Here is a 20,168-nt window from a genome sequence, read left to right as displayed (position 1 = left end):
TATCAAGATATGTGGAAGTTGTATTATGTGTAAAGCAAATGCTTTTGTTCTGGAGATTTTGAGCAGGATAAATGATCAAGATTATCAGAGATTGAACTGAGTAGAAAATGCTATATATTCATAATTTCAGCAGTCAAGACTACATATTTCTTTCAAATGACAAGTGATGAACTCATTCATAATATAAAACAGACAAATGAGCTCTGCTCAACATATTTTTATTGATTTCTGTCATCTCTGTAAATTACCACTTTATACAATAGATGCATTACACAAGTGTTTAGTTAGCAGAATATAGCCTTACTGCAGCCAAACAGTTTGTTTGCTGAACTGTATCCAGACAAGAACTATTTGCACTATTCAAAAAGAATCTTGTCATGCACCCATTTTTCATCACCAATATTCCCATTCAATAATCATTATTAATAATAACTGATTCCTGTTGGTATCAAACAAGTCTCTTCTGCATCTTGAAAGAGACTGTACTTTTCTCCCTTTTGGGAAGGAATACCGCTAAAAGAGAGCTTGACCTGGCCTGCACTGAAATTTAACAGCGCCTGACTCACAGTTGCCAGCAGTCATGTCTGTCAACAAGGGTTAGGTGTGGTTGAGTTTCATTAGCTAACAATACTGAACACGGTTTGCCCATGCTTTTTATATGCAGTGTTGTTGTAGCCACATTGATCCCAGGATAATAGAGACACAATGTGGGTGAGGTAATATCTTTTATTGAACCAACTTTTGTTGGTGAGAGAGAGACAAGCTTTCCAGCTACACAGAGCTCCTCTCCAGGCCTGGGAAAGGTGCTCAAGAGTGTCACAGCTAAATACAAGATTGAACAGATAGTTTAGCATAAGTAGTTAGCACAGTTTCTAATGGTTCCTTACCTCACCCACTTTCTCTGTCTCTCTAGTCATGCTTTTCTGCGAATATTTAGCAACTGTCTTCTGAATTAAGCTCTTGTGCGTCTAAATCAGCTTCCCAGAACAATGTGTACAGCATCTGTTGGTACAGCAGCTATTGGCCTCTGAAGAGCTGCTATAAAACACCACTGGATTTTACTCCTTTGATTCTGTGGTTCTGGAGACTAACTTCAGAATGATAGGTTCCACTGGAGTTATGAATCCTTTTGAAAACAGTTTGAGAGGTATCTGCAGCAATTAGAGAAGATCATTTAGATCCCACTGAATAAAAGACAGATAAAAAGGGGACATAGGACAGAGGCATTTTGTCCTTGGGAATAGGACTGTTTCTGGCCTTCTCAGGAACACAAACCCTTGTATGTCTGTGTCACAGGTCTTTGGTTTTCCCTGTTTGATTTAGCAGAGCAATCTAGCACAGCAAGATTTGTGCTAAACATGGATATTTCACTTCACAGTGACTTCATGCAAACTTCCTGGGGTTCACAGCCCTCCCTCTACCACTGGTTTAGTTGACTTGTAGGTTTAAACTAAGCCAAAATCTCTAAATGAAACTCATATTGAAAAGGTTTGTCTGATTTTGGGGTAGAGGCGGGCCTGGACCAAATCACATATCCAAATGGCTTATTTTGCAAGTCAGAGCATTCCATTAACATTTTGGCTAGGATTTGGTGAAGGTAAAATTAGAACTATCAGCATATATATCACTGCCTTTAGGTAGAATGGTGTCTTTCTGTGTAGTCCTAGTGAAAGGAAGTGAGTTGAGTCCTGATGAAACTAAATGAACCAACAACATTCACTTGCCTTCCTACAACAAGTTGTCCAAGAGAGAATTCTTTTGGATGATCATATGGGCACCTGCTGAAATGTTATTTGTGGAGATTGGTTATTTATGATCATTCTTACAGTCCCTGCTCCCTTTGTCTCCATGATTCACAGCTAAATATTTCTCCATGATGTTCAGGGAAGGAGATAAATGTGCATTTCTGAATAGCAAGGATCCTAGTTCCAGGAAATGACAGATTCTCGACAAAATCCTCTCTCTAATATGTCTGTGTCACAGTATGTCTGTGTTACAGTACTCCTAGTTATAGTTTGTGAAGGCTTTTGACACTGTCTCCACAGTATTCTTGTCAGGAAGTTAAAGAAGTATAGGCTGGATGAATGCACTATAAGGTGGGTAGAAAGTTGGCTAGATTGTCGGGCTCAACGGGTGGTGATCAATGGCTCCATGTCTTGTTGGCAGCCGGTGTCAAGTGGAGTGCCCCAAGGGTCGGTCCTGGGGCCGGTTTTGTTCAATATCTTCATAAATGATCTGGAGGATGGTGTGGATTGCACTCTCAGCAAATTTGCGGATGATACTAAACTGGGAGGAGTGGTAGATATGCTGGAGGGCAGGGATAGGATACAGAGGGACCTAGACAAATTGGAGGATTGGGCCAAAAGAAATCTGATGCAGGGTCCTGCACTTAGGATGGAAGAACCCAATGCACAGCTACAGACTAGAGACCAAATGGCGAGGCAGCAGTTCTGCAGAAAAGGACCTAGGGGTGACAGTGGACGAGAAGCTGGATATGAGTCAGCAGTGTGCCCTTGTTGCCAAGAAGGCCAATGGCATTTTGGGATGTATAAGTAGGGGCATAGAGAGCAGATCGAGGGACGTGATCGTCCCCCTCTATTCGACATTGGTGAGGCCTCATCTGGAGTACTGTGTCCAGTTTTGGGCCCCACACTACAAGAAGGATGTGGATAAATTGGAAAGAGTCCAGCGAAGGGCAACAAAAATGATTAGGGGTCTGGAACACATGACTTATGAGGAGAGGCTGAGGGAACTGGGATTGTTCAGTCTGCAGAAGAGAAGAATGAGGGGGATTTGATAGCTGCTTTCAACTACCTGAGAGGTGGTTCCAGAGAGGATGGTTCTAGACTATTCTCCGTGGTAGAAGAGAACAGGACAAGGAGTAATGGTCTCAAGTTGCAGTGCGGGAGGTTTAGGTTGGATATTAGGAAAAACTTTTTCACTAGGAGGGTGGTGAAACACTGGAATGCGTTGCCTAGGGAGGTGGTAGAATCTCCTTCCTTAGAAGATTTTAAGGTCAGGCTTGACAAAGCCCTGGCTGGGATGATTTAATTGGGGATTGGTCCTGCTTTTGAGCGGGGGTTGGACTAGATGACCTCCTGAGGTCCCTTCCAACCCTGATATTCTATGATTCTAAGGCCTTTGGCTTTCATATATGTAGTGTTCATCTCAACAAGAGCTTGTTTCCTGCTAAAAATGTTTAAAGCCTGTGACCTTCATATTTGTCAAGGCGGGTTATGACTTTGCATTGGAAGTCTGGCAATATTTTGACTCAAGCCATTGTTTTCTTTGGAAAATGTTACGTAGGCAACTAAGCAAAAGGGGGGTTTGGACTTCTAAGGAGCCACTTTACTAAACAGATGAAGGATGAGCCATGATTTGCAGAAAACTCACCTTAAGCAGCCTAGGGACTTGAACAACAAAAACAAGGACTCATTGATAATGTGTAAATGGATAGGAGTCAAGCCATTTCATTTCTGTATGGAACACTATGCTGATATCAACTAATGTACTTGATTGAAGGTTTCCACTAAAGCTGATTAATCCTTCTCCCTCTCCTCTGCCCTCTAATTTCTCTCTCCAAGACAGTCTCTTTCCCCTTTCAGAATATTCCATTGCAAATTTCAGACTACTTCACATTAAATATGGTCTATAGTCTGCAGTGTATTATACCTGTACCCTTGGCATCTTGTGTTGCATATTTCTCTTGCACTATATCCCACTGTTCTAGCCAAATAAATTGAGGCAGTTTTATATTAACTGTTTTTGCAAATAACTGCATATAAATCTGGATTTCTCACCGGAGTTTCTTTGCAGGGTCTGAAGCTGAAATTCTGCAGCAGACTGGTGATAGCAACTTTCATGGAGAGGAGAGCAAATCTCATTCCAATGCAGTTCCTGGGTCCAGCTCCAAAGGGCAAGTACATATAAGGATCCATGGTCTCTTTGTTCTCTTTACTGAACCTGGTTCCAGATACAAGCACCTGAGCGTTTATACATGAACTGAGACACAAATTCTTGCCTGCTGTAACTCCATTGACTTCAGCAGAGCTACCCCAGGGGTGACTTCACCTGAAAGGTCTTTTTGCTTTAGAGAGAGAACGTGCTCAGTTTTGGGGTGCAGAAACATGATCTGGTTTTAGAAATAACTTGTATTTGCCACACAAATGGTCTAACAGTTACCCAGCCCCTTGCCATGTGGAGGAATTTCAGTTCAAGATCAAAGTTCTATGCTTTCTCCCCAGGACTTCATGGGAACTTCACGAAAGCAAAGTCAGGGGTTGCTTCACAGCACCAGGGCCCTTCCTGGCCTCTACAGAGGATGTCCTGAAGAATGGCTGAACTGCCCTGTTTCAGGCAGGAATGAATCTTGGGATGAGTTTGGGTGGGGAAGAGGCTATTTCAAATGGGAACAGTTGGCAACGTTTCATGAAACCCCAGGGGCTAGCTATAAGAACTTGCAGGGCTAAAACCTGGGACTGTGGTCCCCTGATGCCTCCACAGGAGGCTGGGCTCCTGTCGGAAGGCCCCGTAAGGCTGAGCCCAGCAGGAAGTACTGCCCAGCAGATCCTGAGTGGCAGCTCCTTGCAATCCACTGATTGGCTGGCATTGGTACTTAAGCCAGGCATCCATGACCGGGAATTGTCGGAGCAACAGTAGAAACTGCCTGGCTGTCTTGCTTCAGACCCTGTGTGTGAGAGATCTCAGACTCCGGCTTTTGGCCTTGCCTGTCTCTTGATGCCTGACTCTTGGTTTACCCTCTGGCCTATCTGGGACCCTGCCTGCATAATGATGCCTGTCTCTTGATTTGCCCTCTGGCCTGTCTTGGACTCTGACCCTCACGTGGGTGTTGTGAGATTTAACTGAATAATTTTTGTGAAGTTTTTTTTAAATCCTCAGAAAATGCTATAGGGGTGTGATGTATAATTGATGTACTGATAAGGAGTATACACCGCTGGTCTCTACCAGATGGAATGTCAGACCTACTGAAATATGTGCAATCATGACACCCTCTCACTGGCTAATGGAAGATGTAATGCCTAATGCTGCTGAAGCTAATGAGGATTCTTTTTAATCGGAAATGATAAAAGCCAGTGGTTTTTTTGGACAAGAAGTTCCTGACTTTTGGGCACACTTTTGATTATATCTGTTTGGCCATCGAAACTTGACAAAGTACATAGAAGTGTCAAGTGGTGTCAGAAATGAATTTCAACCTCAGGCTGGACAAGAGAGTGAACAGCAAAAACAAAGAAACCGAGCTGACAATCAGCTTCTCTAGGGTACAATGAGTTTTCCTGTGGAGGTTCAGTTGATAGTCCTTAAAACATCTGACTGAGAGTTCTAGGCAAAGCTTCTGCAGAGTAATGAAGTCCCATTAATGATTGTGATTACCAGTTATATTCACCTTCCAGCTGTTAATGATGTTGCATTGAACAGTACCGCCTCATCATGGCATGGTCTGTCATTGGTCAGGCTACTGTAAAGTGTAAGTGCAGGGCCATAGACATCAGTCAGCTGGATCAGGCAAAATGTTTCTCTATATCTTCTATATGTGACTGTTATAAAGAGGAGTGGCATCTTGGAAACATGAGCATTGAGTTCATAAATGAAAGACCAACAGAACTCAGGTACAGTTGCTCATATTGGGCATATAATCTTGTTCCTGTTGAAGTTAATAGGGATTTTGCAATTGGCTTCGGTGGGAGCAGGAGCAGGTATTCTGATATTCTCTGAAGACTCTCTGCCTGCCTTGTTACAAACAGTTATGAAGGTTAACCATGACAAGGAATTTCTTTGCAAGAGACTGATATTTAAAAATGAATTTAAAGATGTCAGTACTGTATATTACTACTTCCCTATCAATATAGGTTCTGTACCTTTCAGGTCTGAACTCCTCTGGTTCTGGCCAGTATTCTGGCATACGATGCAGAAGGAAGGATGGGATCATAACGACAGTGCCCTTGCGAATGGTCACTCCATTTATCTCTACATCTTTCTTGCAGACCCTTTCAATTCGCCCTCCGAAAGGGAAGAGCCTGAGGGTTTCACTCAGTGTCATGTCAACATACTCCATCTGCATCAGGGCATCATACGTGAGAGGCGCCTTTAGTGGAAAGCAAAAGTGTTGGTCAGGCATGAGGGAGTTTACACATCTTGTTTTAATCTGATCAATGTTAAAACCATCCTGTCCTCCCCAATTTATCTCTTGTCAAAGTAGATGTCCTAGGTATACTGAGGGTAAAGCTGGGAGTTCACCTTGATTTTCCTTTCCTCAAGAAAAGGAAACAGGAATCTGTGCCCATTTTCCTTATGCTGAAAGCTAAACACAAAAGCTGTTTGAACACAATGCTTGTAGTTGAAATTGGCAGTTCTGAGCCCCTTGCTGTGGCCAAAATATTGGTGAAAAGTGGCTTCAGTGGAGAGAGGTGGGTACAGGAGCCCAGTGTAAGAGATTATGAACACAAGTTGGTACCCATGAAAATGCGATGTTACCATATTGCCTGGCACTGCTCCATGTCTCTTAGCCAATCCCCCCTCAATACTATGCATATGCTTTCTCTTCTTACATTCTCCCCTTCCCTCCTCCTTTGCCTCTGCCCCATAAATACCTTATTGGTGAATAGCAGGATTAAGAAAACAAATGTAAATTGTCCCTTTTAATATGCATTGTTGAATGGTGGGATTTTGAGGAGAGATAAATGACTGAAGTTGGTGGAAGGAGGGAGACATAGAGACAAACAGATACAGAGAAGACTTATATGTGGGTTGGTGAAGATTTCTTTTATTGTCTTCTCACTGTCCTTCTGAGCTCCCAAAGGATTGGTGAATCAACACGTAGAATACTTTTTTAATATAACCATTTAATTTCTTTAAAGAACAGTGTTGCTGACTTTGAACTAGAGGAGAGGGATTTCCCATAAAGAGATGCTACATATCACTGAGCATCCAATACTCTTACCTGGTTGGGAAGAACAGAGTCTATCTCCTCCTGCAGCTTCTGCTGTACATCGGGGTGAGTAGCTAGACTGTAAGCCAAGTAGCCAAGAGTGGAGCTGGTGGTCTCATAGCCAGCAAAAATAAAGATAATTGCTTGTGCCAGAATCTCAGCATCAGTCAGGACTGTGAAGAGATTATAAACAGGCAGAAAAGGTGAAGTCCAAATTCACAGTATGTAAACTGTGCTGTTTGGGGAACAGTACATATTGTATTTTATATACAGACACACAGATGAGGAAGGTTTCTTTTATTGTCCCATGTGCAGGAGCACAGGGTTGAGGTAGGTGAATTAGATGCTAATAATTGATTTGAGTCCTGGTATTGAGAGTTGGCTTATTCAGAAAACACCAGTCAAAACAAGGAAGTCAAGTTTGCTGTAGTTCTTCTGCAGGTATTATAATTATAGTTTACTTTAATAAAAAAAATCATGCAACATATATAATCCTGCCACAATCCCCATGAAAGTTTCTCCTGATTAAAGCAGCAAGGCCTAAAGAAATTACTAATTGCAAATTATGGGTGTATGCATCATCCTGTGGCCTGATGAACTTGTTCGGCTGCGAGTCTGGTGTAAGGTCACTGAGCTCACTACAGCCCTGAAACCTGGAGCGTGAGGCAGAGACCTTGGTCTGGAGTTGGTGTAATCATCACATCCTGTAGTGCAGGAAAAGGCTACTGAAGGGGTTAAAATGAGAATGTCTGTGTTTGGATCTCAAGCTCATCCCTCACCCCGAGACTTGACTTCTACAGGGAAAGTAAATGCAGTCCCTGTGTCCCTCTGAAATGAGCCTGCTAGCTAATGAATGGTCAATTGCTGGGCTCCAGAGCCAGCTGTGTCTTCTCCCCTTTAGGCAGAGAAGGGGTGTCAGATGTGAGGTTTTTTGAGGAAGGTGTGAGAAAAGAAAAAAGGGGAGAAATTCTCTCACATCACCTGCCTCCATCCACCCCGGAAAAGAACTGAGAATATTTGCTCATAGGTGATAAATGCAATGCTGACAAATATTTGGGGGAGCAAGGATGGACAGTTTATCCCTGGGTATATTGGTACATACCACCCCAGTATCTTTTATTGGCCAACCCTAATTAATATGCTGTAGAAGATGCCATGGAATGCGCTTTTTGTTTTAACTGCGGGAAAGGAGACAAGTTACCTATTTTATACAACACTGTTGTGCAAATGAGCACATGAATAAGTATAAATCTTCTCCCCAGCTGCACAAGATGAACAATCCAATTCCCCTCAGTCCAGGAGCCTCCAAAGGCACTCATGATTGTAAATAATTTCATGGTTTTACCTTTATTTGGGTGATGCAACCCATTGCTCTTGTGACTGGTGTTTAAATTCTGGGAGTCAATCATCAGCTGCAGGAAATCCACTCGGTCCTGGGAAGAGAAGTAACATTCAGAAGAGAGCTGACAGTGAAGATGGCAGACTTGGACTCTCATTCGCACAAGGAGCAGTGAGCAGAGCCTAGAACCACAAAGCTAAATCTCTTGTGGCAAAATACCTTGTTCGCCTCAGTAGGCTCAGTCCTTTTTAGCCTTGGAGACTCAGGTTTGGGGCAAGGCAAAGCCTTATAGGTGGCACAGGGTCCTGCTGCTCCTCTCCTCAGTCAGTCCCTTGTGCTTATTTTCCTTCCCTCCTGGGGAGCAACTGCAGCCTCCCTACTGGAAAGGTTTGGTGTCTTGCTGCAAACAGTCTACTGACAGCTTCCCTGCTCCTCTGAGTCTTTCACTCTCCCTCTCCTAGCACCCAGGCTAGGGTTTAAAAAGGTCCCAAGTAGTTGGAGTCAGCTGAACCTAATTGGTTCCCTAGCAACCCCTTTTCCAGCTGAACCTTATTGCCCCCTTGATTCTCTCGCCTCAGTGGATAGGGAGGGGCCTTTTAAACCCCTGGGACTAATTATTACCCCCCTTTTGTAGCTGTTTGTCCTGGGTTTACCACACTCTTTAGTCCGGATTGCTTGGCACCCTTATATGGCTTTACAATCTGGGGGGGAAAATAATCACAGTAAGTGTATTTCAGAAGTATCACCTCTACAATTGGGTTTAATATTCTCCCTGGGACCGGATTGAGGAAGTCCTGAAAGGTAATAAGAGTGACTCTGTCCTCTTAGCTTTCGTGTGGAGACCACATCTTTTATGGGACTCAGTATTCAGCAATATGGTCATTTGTCGTCATTACTATATCTACTGCTTACTCAGCTGTATTCCTCCCTCTCTCTGCTCCACCATCCCTAGTCCACTCCACGGGTGATCACATCTTCTGCCAGTTTGCTGTCAAATCAAAATCCTTGCAAGCCCAAACTGCAATTGCTTTTACTCTGATGTAGCCCAAGGTCACTGCTGCATTCATTCTGTTCTGTGACTCTGCTGGGACTTTAGTTCCAGCAAAATTCTGGATGTGTTGTAATGCTGGCTTCTGGTCATTATTTGACTTTAGTTGCATTTTCAATGCTGTCACGTGAAGAATTTTTTACGTGGGTAACTGAATGGATAATATTCTTTGGTTCCATCATTGAAAAAGTCTTCCTTACCGTGGGGGTGTCTCTCTTGCGCTTTTCCTTTATTTTGGTGATTGACCGTGCGAAGAATTCCAGGACATCATTTGGGAAAACGCCCACATTCAGCATCTTAAGAAGAGGAGTAAGGAATGGAAATACATCTAGAGTAGAGCGAAATTCATTGTGAGAGTGAGGCAACCTGGGCAAAAAAATCCATTTCCTTAAGTTATCAGTGGAAAAATATAATCAGAACAATGACATTCTTAGCTGAACCAGGCACTGAGCAAGAACATCCTACAGTTCAGTGATTCAAATCCAGCTCCAGATAGTAGGAACCTAGTGCCCAATTCACCCCTGAAGCAAATGGGCACCACTCCCATTTACACAGGCAGATGTGCTGACATGGTACAGTGTGTGTACTACCCAAAAGCAACAGGGAGTTGAGAGGGATAATCCCGCCCCAAATGCAGTTCCTTCTTGAGCTCTGCCTGGGGCAATGCAGCTTCACACTACCCCTTACTAAGGTTGCTGCCTCACTGCTAGGAGTCAGCCCTGTGTATGAATACATGCCCCAAGAACATTCCAGTCTCTCAAGCAGGACCGGATTAACTCTCCTGTGGGCCCGGGGCAGTTAGATTTTTATGGGGCCCCTGTATACAAGTCTGTTTCCTAATTCAAAACAAAATGATCGCAATTATGGCATTGAGGCTATTAAATTATACTATTATTATACGTTATACTAAACTTGCCTTTGTTCTGTGGTTACATTTCAGTCTTAAAACATGTAGAATATAGTTAAATTAATTCAAAGTAGCCTACTTCTTATCTTAGAACAGCTGTTATATTAGTTTCCTTCTGGGAGGCAGTTTGGGTGCAGGAGGGGGCTCCAGGCTGGGGCAGAGTGTTGGGGTACAAGTGAGGGGTGCGTGCTCTGGGAAGGAGTTTGGTGTAGGAGGGGATTCTGACCTGGGGTTGGGGTGCAGGAGGGGGTGCAAGGTTCCCGACCAATGGGAGCTGCAGGGACGGTGCTGGGGGCAGGCTCAGCATGCGGAGCCAGGGGCCGAAGAGACATGCCACCAGCCAGCCACTTCCAGGAGTGATGTGAGGCTGCAGCCTGCCTGAGCCCTACTGTTCCGGGGCCCTGGGCTGCAGTCCCTAAAGCCCCTGTATTAATCTGGCCCTGCTCTCAAGCCGTGTGTGTCTGGTGTCTTTTTGCCATTGAGACTGGGGTCGATTATGCTGTCTGAGTGCAGGACATTCCTCCAGCTAGCACTAGCAATATTCCACAGAAATAGCTTCCCACCCCAAGAAATCTTTGGAAAAACCAAACTAATAACAAAGCCTGGCACACTCAAGATGAAAATATTGTTGCCCTTTTTGTCCTGAGCAGCTAGTCAAGCTTTGGGGCTGGAAATAGAAACTGGTGGTAATCAGGCATTTCTTTGAAGCAGTTTTGTTTATTTACAAAGACTGTACAAACTCCTGTCTCTCTGAATACAGAAGGAACCAAGAACAAAAGGAGCAGTTTCTTAGCTAACAGCCCCCAAGCCTCTGTAGCCAATATCAGACCCAACAGCACGCTCTATCTTTTTCCAGGACCAAATTTGTGCTTACAAGCTCCTGCTTGGCTTTTTCTTGGCTCTTTGCCTCTTCCTCTCTCTGTCCTTGACTGTGACCTCAGTATCTGTGTGTACTCCCACACCTGTTGGTCACAAGACCCAGTTGAATCCATTGCCCCTGCGGTGCTAGTTTCTGGGCAGACTGTATTAGGGCTTTGTTTTAGGTGTGGCCCCTTAAGTGTCTCATAGAATTATCTTAAATGGAGTACACACTCACACTTCAGCTTGAATGAGGCTTTACCTCAACCCATAACAAGGTTTCACCCAGCTCATAACAATATTCTGAAAGCTTTTGAAGTTTGTTTCAGACGGCCTTGAATGTTCTCAAATCCTTTACTGTCCCATACCCTAGGAACCAGCTCCAGATCTCCACTACACTGTTGTGACCCTTCCTACCTGCTATACAATAGAATGGCCAAATGTTGGTGATCTTTGTGTCAACACAACTCCACTGACTACAAAAAATCTTGCCTCTTCTAGAGATTACCATAATCATTGGGCATAGCATGGGTATAAAGAAGTATAATTTGACAGAGATAAGACCATCCCAGTGAACTTAAAATAATCATAGGACTGGGAGGGACTGAGGAGGTCATCTAGTCCAGTCTCCTGTACTTATGGCAGGACTAAGTAATCAAGGTGGAGAGTTTAGTTTCCCTAGACATTGGCTAAGGTATAGAATGGAGCAGTATGTACTGTTGCTCCACATATCCTTACTGAACGTCTGGATCACAAACTTGGCTGGAGTTTTCAATGAGTAGGAGCCGACTTACATATGAAAATAAAGAGTTGGAAAGAGAAGTCAAACTTCACTAGTTTCTTAACCTCCTTCACAAATGGGTCTTGGGGGTTGTTCATGGAGTCAATATTCACACCAAACGAAGTGCTTGTGATAACATCCATGCTGTAGGCACCAAACACACTGAGAAAAGATGGAAAATAAAATACTGATTGTGGACTTAACATTTCAAATAGGTGATTATAACCTTTCACTTGCTTCCCATATGACACCTCCTTAAAGAAAACAAAACCCTCAGGAGGAATTCTCTTTCCTTCTTCTGAAAACAAAGAAAGATACGCAATACTAGTATTGCATCTGTGAGGAAACAGGCAAATTTCCATAAAGCCTCATTCAGAACTAGCATAGCCTAGAATCTCGTAATCTTCCTCGGGGTATGACACAGTTATTAGCTCATGTGTAGGTATTCTGGTGGAATCAGGCCTGCTCAGGTGCTGTGATTAGCTTGTCAGCGAATGGCTGTGGCCCTTTAAGCCCTAATAATAAGACAGTGTAGTCTGTTTGTTCCAGTCGTAAAATCTGTGGTTTTGGAACCAAGTATGCTAAGTTCTGTCCCGCATGCTGCCTGTATGGTGACAATGAATTTATTACCATTAGTTTTATTTATTATTTGCACGCCGTTAGTACAAAATACTTGGTGCACCCCGGACAGACACAATCCCTGCCCTGAAGAGCTCACAATCGAAAAATCACACCATATCAACAGCTGTTCTCTGACAAGTCCCAGCCTTGCAGGACAGAATTACTCACTCTTTAACAGCTATGGGTTCATCCTTTTCCACTTGCTTCTGAACATTTCTCACCAAAACCTTCCCATAATGCATCATGATGGGAAACATCTGAAATATGAATCAGAGCACACAAATAAAAATGTCCTATATATAGATAATTAGTATAGTAACTTTTCCTCTTGTTTAAAACATGGTTTCTAATAGCCTAGGGGAGAATCATAAACATTCACAAGCATCATGTCTTTCGGCTTTCTGGCATTTTCATTTTAATCCTTTTCCTTTTTACATGAGGAGGCGCAAAGGAAACAAGCTGATTTAGAAATCTGATTCTAACAGAGGAGACCAGACCATTGTGACTATCTTTGCTTCAGTGCTGTCTGCACTGACCCAGTGGTTGAGTTTGTGACTGCTCTTCTGGGTTTTACCTCTTTTAGCTTCCCACTGGTGAAGGTTGGAGAGAGCACAGTGCGAATCCTCTTCCACTGCTCATCCTCAGCGATGGAGACAGCCGACTCTAGCAATCCTGTTGGACCAAATCTCTGGGGGGGGGAAGGCAAAGCACAGAAAGGATCATATCTAGCTCTCATTGATTGTTTCAACTGAGTGGAATTTCTCCTGAGTGTTTTTTCTATTCCCAACTTCAGTAAAGTACCCTAATAGTTTCAGTTACTTGTGAAGTGCAGTCAAATAGGTTTCTCTGAGAATCAAAGTACCCTATTCCAACTGAGCTTTTTCTCCCTCCTTCTTTAGTGCGGGAGTGGAGTGATGTGCAGTGGGAAATGAGCTTAATTCTGGATGTACATTCATTCTCCTATACTAAGAGACTCTAAAGCTTTCCAGTACTGTGTGTTTCTAACAGTAATTGAGATTATTTTCATTTAAGACTTTATTATGTCTTAATGAAGAAGGTTAAAGATTGGAAACCTACCCGTCGGTTGGTAAAGGTGGTGTAGCACTCTTTCACCAGCACAGTTTTAATGAGTGTAGAATCCAGGATGGCCAGCACAGGCTCTCTGCCATCGTAAAACCTATGGAAAAATAACACATTGCAAAACCCACCACTGTCAATGGAGTATAAGGAATTAAATGGAAGCTCCTTCATCAAATTTTCTATGATGGCCACAAGATCTAGTCTTCATGAGCTTTTTATAGTTAAGTCTGTGACTGGATATGAAAAACAGAAATATTTTTTCTGTAATCTCTTTCATTTATAGTCATCAAGGTGCTACTGGTAACAATAGGTCAAGGATTTGCAGACAGAAATGTGGTTTTTAAATTGATTATGTTCATTTAATTTCATCCCATTCCTCCTAGTTATGCCTTTTTCTAATCCTCTCAACACCTCCAGTGCCTCCTTGATGTTTACATCCTTCAAATACATGTAGACCATTCCCTACAAGTCCTCATTTTGCCAAGAAATACATACTCAGTTCCTTAATCTCTCTTCATAAATCAATCCCTTCATTCCCACTGGAGCTAGAATAGACTTTTTCCAGAATTAGATTTGTACTGAAAACATCTTTCCAAAACCAGACAAAAGACACAAGTTTTTCTGTGGCACAAGCACCTTGTCCTGTGTCATTAGGGAGCATTTCTACAATGTAGAAATAGAAAGTTTTTTACTAAAAAAGAATGTACAGCAGGATGTCACCTTGACTCATAACATAGTGTGAAATTACAAGATTTCTTCAAGTTTCTTTGCAAATCTTAAAGAAAAGATCCAGGCATACAGGGGACTGAACACCTCTGATGCCCACTGCAATCCATGGCAGTTTAAGGTGCTGTGAATCATCAGTTGTTAACTCCTGCAATTTTAGGCTTTTGTGTTAAGTTTCTGATGGTGTACCAATTTCTGGCATCAAACTCATGACTTTTGCCCTTCTTCAAAATGCCCACCATTTCCCATTACTTTTCAAAGTGTTTGAAGCCTGAGGGTGCCCTTCGTGAAGATGGCTTCCATATCTCTACTTTGCATGTAGAAGCGAGGCCGCCTCTAGTAAAGATGTTTGCTCTCTCACACTGTTTCCAATGGGCTACCCTCAGGAAACATGGGTGTCCTTGGGCTCTGTACTGGGAATTGTAAGGAGACGATGGAAAGGAGAGAAGGCAGGAAGATGGCTGGTGCAAGGATATGTGGACTGCTGTAGGGAGAAGAGTAATGCGGGTTGCAGAAGGAGACTAGGGCAGAGGAGGCTGTAGGGAACAGGAGGGAGGATGAGGGAGCGCAGAGAAATAGGAGCGGCAGAGTGGAAGACCCACTGCCTATCGTGCTGACTGGTATTGTCTCGTTGTTTCCTTGTCCTGTTGTCTTTTGTCTTATTCTTGGATTATAAACTCTGTGGCAAAGACTGTCTTTTTGTTCTGTGTTTGTACAGCTCCTACCACAATGGGGTCCTGCGCCATGACTTGGGATCCTATGTGCTACAATAATACATAATAATAATAACAATTAATGGGTAGGAGAGTTTGTGGGGAAAAGGAAGGAAAATTGGGGAGGGGTGGGGCATTTAAAGGTATTTTCCCTAGACTCTGAAACTCTTTCGGAGATGTTACAGTGAATAGATATATCCATTACTGAAAACAGCAAGGTGTGTTCCAGGTTTAGAGCCTGAGTTATAATCATAGTGGCAAAAGGTGAAGCGAACATCCAATGCAGAATAAGACTGGTGGTAATGCAGATGTATTGCCCTTCATCAGGTCAGGGTCAGGACAGATGTGACAAGGCAGATCTATCACTCTATCTTAGATGCTATAGAACAGTGGTTCCCAAACTTGTTCTGCCGCTTGTGCAGGGAAAGCCCCGGCGGTCCGGGCCAGTGTGTTTACCTGCCGTTTCCGCAGTTTTGGCCGATTGCGGCTCCCAGTGGCCGCGGTTCGCCCCTCCAAGCCAATGGGAGCTGCTGGAAGCGGCAGCCAGTACGTCCCTCGGCTCACGCTGCTTCCAGAAGCTCCCATTGGCCTGGAGCAGCGAACCGTGGCCACTGGGAGCTGCGATTGGCCAAAACTGCGGATATGGCAGGTAAACAAACCGTCCCGGCCCACCAGGGGCTTTCCCTGCACAAGCGGCAGAACAAGTTTGGGAACCACGGCTATAGAAATATCCATCAGCTACAGTATTATGGCTGTTTCTCAAAGGAGTATCTGGGGTATATAAACCCTTTTGTCACAGGTTTTAAACAAGGAGAATAGGACACCTGAGTTATAAACCCTGCTGGATCCTGTTCCTATTAAAGGCAGTGGGATTTTTGTTATTGACATGACTGAAAGCAGGATCTAGTCATTTGGATCCAAATCTGAACACCTTTCATTTGACAGGCCAGGTAAAGCTCTATATAACATGATGTTGAAGATCCCCTCTTCTGGCGGATTATTTTTCACCATCTGATTTAGATTTTGGATGAACTTTAAAGACCCTGAGCTGATGAATACTGTCTAGTAAAATACTTACCCCCAGATTTTCCCATATTTCTGAAAGCAGTTTTTGTCAAAGTCCACTAAACCCTGCAGAAGAAATGTTAAAATGGAATTAGAAGTGGAGGAAGAGTACTCAGGCAGAAATTTCATCAGCTACATGGCAGAAACTGCCTAGGGACTCTTGAGGATCTACACTATGAGCAAAGGCTGCCCTCAGATAGACAGGCACATTGACTTCGATGGTTAAATCATACATGTACCTGTGCGCATAGTTCAGCCTGATGTTCGGTACTGTGATTTCTTTTTTAAACTACAATCATAGGTGGGTTGGCTTGATGGGTCTGCCTGTCTGCTGCGTCTGCCTGTTGCTTGGTGGGTCTACCTGTCATTCCTGGGATGGGTTGGAGGAAGGAAAAATTCTACCGTGTTTGGTTAGGGGCGTTCAATCCAACAGATGCCCAAGTAGTTTAGTAGTTAATAAATAAACAAATAAAAATTTTCCAGTTATGCAGATACAGTGTAATGGTCATAAGGGACACCATGCTGCCCTTTTAAGAAGGAGCCATGTACTTCTCCTTTCCCTGTGCCATATAAGGAGGAAGCAGGAAGCCTGCTGAGATGGGAAAGTGAAGCTAGAGCTGGCAGCTGGGCTGAAATGACTCCCTTATAGGCTGTTCCTGAGGCCTGTGTGATTTCCCAACAACCTTGTGAGCAACAAGACCCTCCTAAGAACATCATTGGATATGTGTGCCCATATTTCAAACCTGAACTTAAGGAGACTGTAAGTAAATGACAGGTTTCAGAGTAGCAGCTGTTTTAGTCTGTATCCGCAAAAAGAAAAGAAGGACTTGTGGCACCTTAGAGACTAACAAATTTATTTGAGCATAAGCTGTCACTCAAATAAATTTGTTAGTCTCTAAGGTCAACAAGTCCTCCTTTTCTTTTTGTAAGTAAATGTACCCAGAAAAAATGGTGTAAATGTAAATGGTGAGTCTGCAAACCAGCTACATCTATGTTTGTCTTTTTTGAGTTAGCGCCAAGGTCTCACTGGGTCCTTCACTTGAGCTGTACAGAATAGGTGTCATGGTCTACATTACAGAGACTCTGTGCTTTCGTAGGTCTTCACATACCAGCAGAGAAGCTTGTACAGGATACATCCATCAGTGCAGTGGAAATGTTTTGGTACTGTAATATAAGGGACGTGTATTTCTGGAGCCCGCAGTCACTTACTTTGCCATACTTGAAGACGGTCCCAAAGAAAGGCAGGGGTGTTGGCCCAGGAATACCCAGTTTCTTAAATAAACCATATGGCCAGATCCCATATCTGTAAAATAATAAGAATCTGAAGGTCACATAACAGTGACAATAGGCTGTTGGATCTCAAAGCAATCCAGGGGCAGCGGAGCTGTTGCACTATAACAGGAACGAAGCTGTGGAAAATTTGGTCCAAAAATTAGTATTTTGTAAATCTGTTTAATAAACACAGCAAGTGATAAGCTTCACTGCTGTAATGGACCATCAACGAGCGAGCCCTGAGGTAAAAGCAATCATCTCATAAAGGAATAATTGTTCCAGCAGAATGGGTCCTTCAAGCCATTAGCAAAATGCAAAAGAGAAGCCTCTCTAGGCTCATTGCCAGCACAGGGAGAGGAGCCAATAAAGGGAGAGAGAAACACAGGGGAAAAAAGCTTACATATGTTTATTACAGACAAACCAAAGCCGAGCCAGACATTATGTCCTGAGCGGAGCTTTTATAAGGCTGCACTTTAATTTCATGTATTGTTCTCCTTGTGCTTAGCCCAATGTTACTGCAGTGGTGTGTCGAGGAGCCTAGTCTGATGGGTTTCTGTTTGGATTTTGTTGACAGCTTTGCAGATTTCTCTCCTCTGAAGCACCCTTTTTTTGGTGTTGTAAAGTTATTACTCCCACCTCAGGGCTCTCTGCTTCTCTATAAAGATCTGGGCTGTAGCATTTTGAAGCTTGTCTTGGGCTGTGTTGAAAGAGCTTTTCAAAATATTTGTTTCTGGATGGAGGTTACCAACTTCCCATGGAAGAACTTTATCACTGGGTGAATGTTATAGCTCTAATGTTTACCAAGGAAACCTTAGCAGAGGCTTTATTTAGGCCAGAACAAAGTGGGGGGAGGCGGGGGTGGGTTAAAAAGGGTAAGTATATTGAAAGGTTGACTTCTTGCTGACACTGTATTTTATAGTGCATCATACTGACACTGGAAATTGTACAAGATGTTTACCAATATTTATAATACATTCCATGGATCCCAAAGCAGTTACTGACTCAGCAATAGTCCCCCCACTATCTAGCCCAAATTCTGCCACAGTAAATCCTAGAGGAAGTCCTTGAGGCTCAAACTCATAGCAATTCACAAAAATACTGTTTGCAGATCTCCCTAGATTGGATTATGGCTGGACCATCCCTTTGCCAATATGTCTTTCGAAAAGGTTTGCTAGCCAGAGAGCCCTTTGAGTTCAGAGGCTACAGATCCTACAGCAGTGGTTCTCAGCCAGGAGTCCGGCGCCCCCTGGGAGGCTGCAAACTGGTTTCAGGGGGTCCGCCAAGCAGGGCCAGTGTTGGACTTGCTGGGGCCCAGGGCAGGAAGCCAAAGCCCCACCATGCAGGGCTGAAGCCTGGGGCCCTGGACCATGCCACCTGAGGCTGAAGTCGAAGCCTGAGCAACTTAGCTTTGCGGGGCCCCCTGTGGCGTGGACCCTGGGCAATAGCCTTGCTTGCTACCCCCTACCACCGGCTCTGGCTTTTATATGCAGAAAAAAGTTGTTGTGGCACAGCTTGGCCGTGGGGTTTTTATAACATGTCCGGGGGGGCTCAGAAAGAAGCAGGTTGAGAACCCCTGTCCTACAGGACTGACATGCAGGTTGCATTTCAGGAGACCATTGGAATTAAGGCATTGACAATTCTCAAGATCTTGGAGGAAACAGCACAAGAAGAGAAGCTTTAGTTCAATAGAACTTTACTTACAGTATCAGGAGAGCGAGGAGGGTGATCAGAAGAGCCCAAGTCTCAATGGAGAAATGTGGAAGGAAGCTCATCCTCGCTCTGTACTCCTCTCGCTGACCAGTCTAACTTTGTTTTTCTCTTCTCTGCCCTGGATTAGGTTAGCGCCCTAGGAAAAATGAGAGAGTTTCACGATTTTGTCTGCTACTCATATGACGCAGTGGCCTCTAAATGAGCCTTGGGTTCTGCCTTTATTTCATGTGAAAGGGGAGGAGGAGTAAATGCCAGAGCTAGTGGAAAGAGGCCAATCCGGAAAGGTTATGTTATCTTATGATATAAGAGCACCTGAAACTAACCTCAAAGGTCTTAAATTTCTTCATAACAAATTGTTCAATCCATAATTAGTCAGGAATTCCTAACCCATGTGAGGGAAGTTCCTTTATCATGGTGACGATCTCATAGACTTTAAAGCCAGATCATCGAGCCTGACCTCCTGCATAACACAGGCCCAAGAACCTCATCCAATAATTGCTACATCAAATGCATAACTTCAGTTTGAGCTACAGCATCTCTTTTTAGATTACAATCAAATCATTTTAAAAATTCAAGAATAATTATGTTGATTTAGTATCCAAATGCCTCTGGTCTCCTTAAGGGAAATAAATATAAATACAGTTACAATTTAAAAAAATAAACCCTGTTCCCATTAAAATATTTCTAAAATCCGGAGTCAGAGCTGGCTTGAGCAGGAGTTAGAGTTGCAGTAACCATACAATCACATCTCCTGTGATCCCATCAGTTTAGTCAGAATTTAAAACTTTCATTTAAAAAAAAACATTGCTAGCCCTACTGAAGAAAACCTGTCTCATGTGAACCAATGCAGGAATGTCCTCCTGAGTCTGCAGGCAGAGAGACTGAAACAATGGGCATGATTCTCCACTCTCTTACACCAAGCTAACATCGGTGACATTGCTCAGGATTTAGACCAGTGTGACAATGTGAATTTCCCATTCATGAATGTGGGGATATTCACAGTTTATACGTCATCACTGTTGACTGTTGCACCGAGTAGAATTTGGGCTTGTGAGCAAGACTTGAGGAGAGCCATCCAGAAAGCACCATGAATGGCAGCATC

General features: G+C 43.4%; 1 protein-coding gene across 1 annotated transcript; it reads right to left on the bottom strand.

Moving 5' to 3' along the window:
* Positions 1 to 211: 211 nt before the first annotated feature.
* On the bottom strand, positions 212 to 19,238 carry LOC140918167 (cytochrome P450 3A9). The gene is made up of 13 exons (XM_073361949.2): positions 19,058 to 19,238; positions 17,294 to 17,387; positions 16,098 to 16,150; positions 13,578 to 13,677; positions 13,075 to 13,188; positions 12,669 to 12,757; positions 11,893 to 12,041; positions 9,534 to 9,661; positions 8,292 to 8,379; positions 6,959 to 7,119; positions 5,877 to 6,103; positions 3,801 to 3,963; positions 212 to 1,151 (listed from the first exon to the last, which is right to left on the bottom strand). The coding sequence occupies exons 1-13, from the start codon at positions 19,126 to 19,128 to the stop codon at positions 1,059 to 1,061; spliced, it is 1,530 nt and encodes a 509-aa protein (XP_073218050.2). The 5' UTR covers positions 19,129 to 19,238; the 3' UTR covers positions 212 to 1,058.
* Between the last annotated feature and the right edge of the window lie 930 nt (positions 19,239 to 20,168).

Source organism: Lepidochelys kempii, chromosome 10, assembly GCF_965140285.1.
Source record: "Lepidochelys kempii isolate rLepKem1 chromosome 10, rLepKem1.hap1, whole genome shotgun sequence".
NCBI lineage: Eukaryota > Metazoa > Chordata > Testudines > Cheloniidae > Lepidochelys > Lepidochelys kempii.
This window is presented reverse-complemented; position numbering and strand designations above follow the sequence as displayed.

Bases quoted from the DNA above. Each gene is read 5' to 3' on its own strand.
- LOC140918167 (XM_073361949.2), bottom strand. From the start codon at position 19,128: ATGAGCTTCCTTCCACATTTCTCCATTGAGACTTGGGCTCTTCTGATC. The intron at 7,120-8,291 runs GTAAAACCATGA...ATCTCTTCACAG, and splicing joins GTTGCATCACCCAAATAAAG to TCCTGACTGATGCTGAGATT. The intron at 3,964-5,876 runs GTACAGAACCTA...ATCTGGAACCAG, and splicing joins GAGGAGTTCAGACCTGAAAG to GTTCAGTAAAGAGAACAAAG.